Below are 5,899 nucleotides of genomic sequence, written 5' to 3' on the forward strand. Positions count from 1 at the left end.
TTTTTTAGGCAGAGTCTCGCTCTGTCGCCCAGGCTGGAGTGCAGGGGCACGATCTCGGCTCACTGAAAGCTCTGCCTCCCAGGTTCACACCATTCTGCTGCCTCAGCCTCCCGAGTAGCTGGGACTGCAGGCGCCCGCCACCAGGCCAGGCTAATTTTTTGTATTTTTAGTAGAGACGGAGTTTCACCATGGTCTTGATCTTCTGACCTTATGATCCGCCCGCCTCCGACTCCCAAAGTGCTGGGATTACAGGCATGAGCCACCGCATCCGGCCTACGATTTTTTAAATTTAATCCCAATCCTGTACATTTTGAAGGAGCAATCCTAGAAAATGTTGCAACTGAAAACTTGACCTATCACAAAGTTATGAGCAAAAAATTACTTTGAAACATTCTATGTGAAAACAAAGAAACAAAAGTGGTAACTACTTGCCCCCACAGAGAATGATGACATAATGTATCCTACATCCCTACTTGGAATTCTCTACAGCTGCTAAATCCAAGGAGGTAAAACCTGCCAGGTAACGGCATAGATTAGATTAATGTCCACCAGACACTGCGAAGCGGAACAGGCACTATGTAGTGACATAATATTGCATCTACTCATGCACACAGGAAGGGCTCTGGCAGGGGACATAGGAAAGAGTTGACTCTGGGGAGATGAGGGAGGACTGAGAGGACACTCGTGTGTGTGTGTGTGTGTGTGTGTACGTGTGTGTGTGTGACTTAAAACATTTTTTCCTAATAGAATGTATTACTTCTATAATTTAAAAATTAAAAAATATGGGGCCAGGCCCGGTGGCTCATGCCTATAATCTCAGCACTTTGGGAGGCAGAGGCAGGCAGATCACCTGAGGTCAAGAGTTTGAGATCAGCCTGGCCAACATGGCGAAACCCTGTTTCTACTAAAAATACAAAAATTAGCTGGGCGTGGTGGCGCATGCCTGTAATCCCAGCTACTCGGGAGGCTGAGGCAGAAGAATCGCTTGAACCCGGGAGGTGGAGGTTGCAGTGAGCAGAGATCGCACCATTGCATTCCAGTCTGGGCAACAGAGCAAGACTCTATAATTAATTAATTAATTAATAAAGGATGAACAATCTTTTTAAGGTCAGTTTCAGAATGTTCTTGGAGCGGGAATTTTGTCCAGTGTGGAGACTGTTGGTGACACCCTGTGTTAGAGATATGTCTGGATCTGCTTGGGGTCAAAAAAAGAGAGCCATGGTGGTAAGAAAGCGACTTACCCATCCTCCTCTTCATGACTATCTTCCTTGAAGGCTGAGAGTAGAGCTGGGGTGTGCCCTGCGACCCAGTCTGGGGAGAACCCAACGGCAGAGAAAGATGCTTCCTTTGGGAGCCCTGGGAGCCAGATGGACCCTCCAGCCACAGCCCAGCTGACCCCTTTCCCACTGGTGCCAGCCACCAGTGGAACAGCCCATCTGTTCCAAGCCCCTTTCCCGTTTCCCTGACCAATGACCCTCGGGATTAGGGACCAAGGGGCAGCTGCCTGGGACGCACACCTTGCCTCTTCCACACTCTCCCCTCTCCCTCCTCCTTGCACGCTGTTTCTCAGTTCCCAATAACCAGGCCACAAAGAGATTCAAGCATTTGTTTCTTCTTTCCTACTCCATTGAAGAGGCTGACAATTATAATAATTACAATGAATTACAGAAGGGGGTGGGATCTCAGCCCTCCAGGGTCAGGGACTCTTAAACTACCTCCTTTCTCTCTTTGCTCAGCTCTTCCCCATACCCCCGTCTCAATGTTTCTTCCTTTCCTCAAAATCCTCAACAGAGAAGCCAGAGCTGGGCAGGTGTGGGGCATGGGTTAGACAGAGGTGTGCTGGGGTCAGGCTGCCTCGCCGGTGGCATTTCGCCTCTTCTCACACACCCAGCGGTGCACCTGCAGGCAGAAGTCATCGTTCCAGCGGCCATCCGGCCGGACTTCAACACAGTCTTCACTTCCACCCAGCTCATGCCCGTGCCAATCATCTGGCTGAGTGACAGCCCAGTTCCTAAGGAGGCAAGAGAAAACTCAGACTCTGCCACGGTGGTAAGAAAGCGACTTACCCATCATCCTCCTCTTCACAACCGTTTTCCTTGAAGGCTGAGAGTGGAGCTGGGGTGTGCCCTGCGACCCAGTCTGAGGAGAACCCAACCGCAGAGAAAGATGCTTCCTATCCCCAGTCCCAGCAACCCTCACCCTCAGCCCAGAAAAGCACAGCTTTGGAGGGGTTGGGAGTCTGGGGAGGAGAGGACTGGGGAATTTGGTCCCTGAGGGATGAGTCGGGGTGGGTTGGCATGAAAGGCCAAGGAGGCTGTCCCCAGAGAGATCTAACAAGCAGATGAGGGAAGAAGCCACTTACTTGTAGTTGTGCCTATAGTCTGTGCCATCCACCCATTTCCAGGAGCCATCACTGTCCGTGAGACCTATCCAGGTATTGAAGGGGTTCGTGTGTTGTACAATGAATTTCTGGAAACACAGGCGAGAAGGAAGCTTATAGTCTCTTGTGCCTTTATCCTCCCTCCATGCAGGCATGGAACTGTGGCCCCCCCTCAGCCTTCCCCAGCCTGATCTGCACCCAGGGCTGAAGCATCAGCTCCCAACAAGGCTGCTTCCTAGCTTTTTCTTCTGTCACTCTAGCTATTGTTCAGTGCACATTTGCTGGGCTAGATGTTGTGCTGTCTGTGCAAAGACAATCTCATTTAATCCTTAGAAGCCCTCTAAGATGGGCCCTGCAGTGACCACACTTTGCAGGGAGTTGCAGAGACAGAGAGCCAATCCTGTACCTGAGTTAGTGGCCACTGTCCCCTGTTCACAGCCCTGGCCTGGTGTCCCCCTTCATTCCCAGCTTATGGCTCTACCCAAGCTCCGGTTCTCTCCCTGTCTTCTGCTCACAGCTTCGAACTCCTGGGATCCCGACCCTGGTCCCTGCTCTTCCTGCCCCCCAGACCCCAGATCTGCTAAAGATCTCAGTTTCACTCGCCTCTCAAGTACCTCGGCCCCTGGTAGCTCTCACTTGTATGTGCGGCTGTCATTTCCTGAGACCTGTCAGGCCCGGGAGCTTCTAAGCTCGGACCCCATTATGATCCAGCTACATGGAGTCTGACAATGGGGGAAAATAGGAAGGCGCCTGGGGTATGAGGAAGCAGCCCAGCCAGTTGACAGGGGCTTGGGTGAACGTGGCCTTTGAGACTGCAGATAGCTCCCCGGGACTCACACACACCCACACTCCCAGCATGGTAGCCCCTCCAAGTAGCTTTCTCTTACACATACAGCTGTTCCTGGGGACCTAAGTCCTGCGGTTCAGTAGGGTAGGAGGGGAAGGTGTGGTCACCTCGTTTTGTGGAGGAAGTGGAGGGATGGATCCGTTGAGCAACGTGCACACTTAACAATTCCCTCTGACAGCCTGTGAAGGGGCCCCAATAGTATTTGAAGGACAATTGCCTAATTCTACTCCCACTCTCTAGAAAAACAACTAAAGTTGCAGTTATTCACCTCATCTGATTGAGCACCAGAAACTGCGGCATCCCTAAATCCTGGAATCCCACGAATAGGACAATGTCCCATGCATGAAGGCGCAGCCCTGAGGCAGGTGAGGCTGCTCCCCAAATTCAGAGGAGTCAACGGAGTTGGAGAGAAAGTGCCTGGAGACACACTATGTGCTGCTACCTGCTACCAGCCCTCCCTCCCATCACCACCAGAAACGGAACAACTGGCCTCGTGCGGTGGCTCACGCCTGTAATCCCGGCACTTTAGGAGGCCGAGGCGGGCGGATCACGAGGTCAGGTGATCGAGACCATCCTGGCTAACACGGTGAAACCCCATCTCTACTAAAACTACAAAAAATTAGCCAGGTGTAGTGGCGGGCACCTGTAGTCCCAGCTACTCGGGAGGCTGAGGCAGGAGAATGGCGTGAACCCAGGAGGCAGAGCTTGCAGTGAGCCGAGATGGCGTCACTGCACTCCAGCCTGGGTGACAGAGTGAGACTCTGTCTCAAAAAAAAAAAAGAAACGGAACAACTGAGCAGAGATTACAAATTAGCAGCATTCAGCCCTCTGTGTTAAAGACTGAGAGAAGGAATCAGATCGTGCCAGATGATCAGAGAAGACAGTCCAGTATAATTCATTCCCCCTTTCCTGGGTGAACCATAGGAAAGAAAGCATTGTGCCCATTCATAAAAGTAACAGAGAAAATCAACACGAAACTTATGCCCCCAAAAAGAAAGAGGAAGATGAGGTAGAGGAAAAAAGAATTGTGATATCAAAAGAGAGGTGAAAATAGACTTTGAAAAGAAGCATTGTTTCAGAATATGAGGGGATGTTGGAGAACAGTTTCTTTACATACTCAAAAAATTTTAAAAAGAATAACCTAAGGCCGGGCATGGTGGCTCAAGCCTGTAATCCCAGCACTTTGGGAGGCCAAGACGGGCGGATCACGAGGTCAGAAGATCGAGACCATCCTGGCTAACACAGTGAAACCCCGTCTCTACTAAAAAACACAAAAAAACTAGCCGGGTGAGGTGGCGGGCGCCTGTAGTCCCAGCTACTCAGGAGGCTAAGGCAGGAAAATGGTGTAAACCCGAGAGGCGGAGCTTGCAGTGAGCTGAGATCCGGCCACTGCACTCTAGCCTGGGCAACAGAGCGAGATTCCGTCTCAAAAAAAAAAAGAATGACATAAAATGTGAAAGAAGATATCAAAAAAAAAAAAGAGAGAGAGAGAGAGAGAGAGAACATGATAAGGAAAGGAACTGAAAAGAAAAGTTTGAGCTACATTAAAAAAAAAAAAAAAAAGCCCAGGCATGGTGGCTCACGCCTGTAATCCCAGCACTTTGGGAGGCCGAGGCAAGTGAATCACCTGAGGTCGGGAATTGGAGACCAGTCTGACCAACATGGAGAAAACCCGTTTCTACTAAAAATACAAAATTAGCCAGGTGTGTTGGCGCATGCCTGTAACCCCAGCTACTTGGGAGGCTGAGGCAGGAGAATTGCTTGAACCTGGGAGGCAGAGGTTGCAGTGAACCAAGATTGTACCATTGCACTCCAGCCTGGGCAACAGAGCGAGACTCAGTCTCAAAAGAAAAAAAAAATTTTTTTTTCAGATAAAACACTTAAGGAACCTAGGAAAGGAAGACACAGACACATGGCAATAAGAGGTGTCCTGGTCTCCTCACTTTTCCTATGGAAGTTATACAAACTTTTAGTTTTCAAAGCCAATAATTTTCAGCCTATTAAAGTTATACAAACAATCACTGGAATAACTCTAAATAAACTACATAGCTTCCAAAATACCATAAAAGGGGAAAACAAAAAGAACACCTCTCACATAGCAATTGTAAGAAATTAAAAAGGATGTAAAGCAGAAAAAAGAAAGGACTAGAATTAAACATAGTTATTAAAATATAAATGAGACATTCACCTATTGAAAGAAAAGGCACTTATTAGATTTTAAACATCAAAAACAAAACCTGCCAGGCACAGTTTTTGGATTACAGTAGCTCAGACACCTGTAATCCCAACACTTTGGGAGGCCCAGGCAGGTGAACCACTTGAGGCCAGGGGTTCAAAACCAGCCTGGGCAACATGGCGAAACACCATCTCTATTAAAAATACAAATAACTACCCAGGTGTGGTGGTGTGCACCTGCAGTCCCAGCTACTCATGAGGCTGAGGTGGGAGAATCCCTTGAGCCCGGGAGGCACAGGTTACAGTGAGCTGAGATCATGCCACTGCACGCCAACCTGGGCAATAGAGCCAGATCTTGTCTCAAAAACAAACAGAACAAAAAAAACCTATACAGGAGAAATACCTTAAGCTTAGCTGCCCCGTGGTACCCTTCAGGGAATGATCCACAATGAAGCCAAGATTAATTTAAATCAGCTTTTTTTTTTTTTTTTTTTTTT

The 5,899-nt window shown here is 48.9% G+C and overlaps 1 protein-coding gene across 6 annotated transcripts in view; it reads right to left on the bottom strand.

The window, feature by feature from the left end:
• Window positions 1-1,592: 1,592 nt before the first annotated feature.
• ASGR2 (asialoglycoprotein receptor 2) overlaps window positions 1,593-5,899 on the bottom strand; it is a 38,523-nt gene continuing 34,216 nt past the window's right edge. For all 6 annotated transcript variants that reach the window (XM_017850731.1, XM_017850733.1, XM_017850732.1 and 3 more), the window contains 2 exons: window positions 2,363-2,469; window positions 1,593-2,011 (listed from right to left, as the gene is read on the bottom strand). In XM_017850731.1, coding sequence (XP_017706220.1) covers window positions 1,846-2,011; window positions 2,363-2,469 — 273 coding nt within the window. In that variant the 3' untranslated portion in view covers window positions 1,593-1,845. The remainder of the gene's footprint in view (window positions 2,012-2,362; window positions 2,470-5,899) is intronic.

Source organism: Rhinopithecus bieti, unplaced genomic scaffold (genome assembly GCF_001698545.2).
Source record: "Rhinopithecus bieti isolate Rb0 unplaced genomic scaffold, ASM169854v2 scaffold_32008, whole genome shotgun sequence".
NCBI lineage: Eukaryota > Metazoa > Chordata > Mammalia > Primates > Cercopithecidae > Rhinopithecus > Rhinopithecus bieti.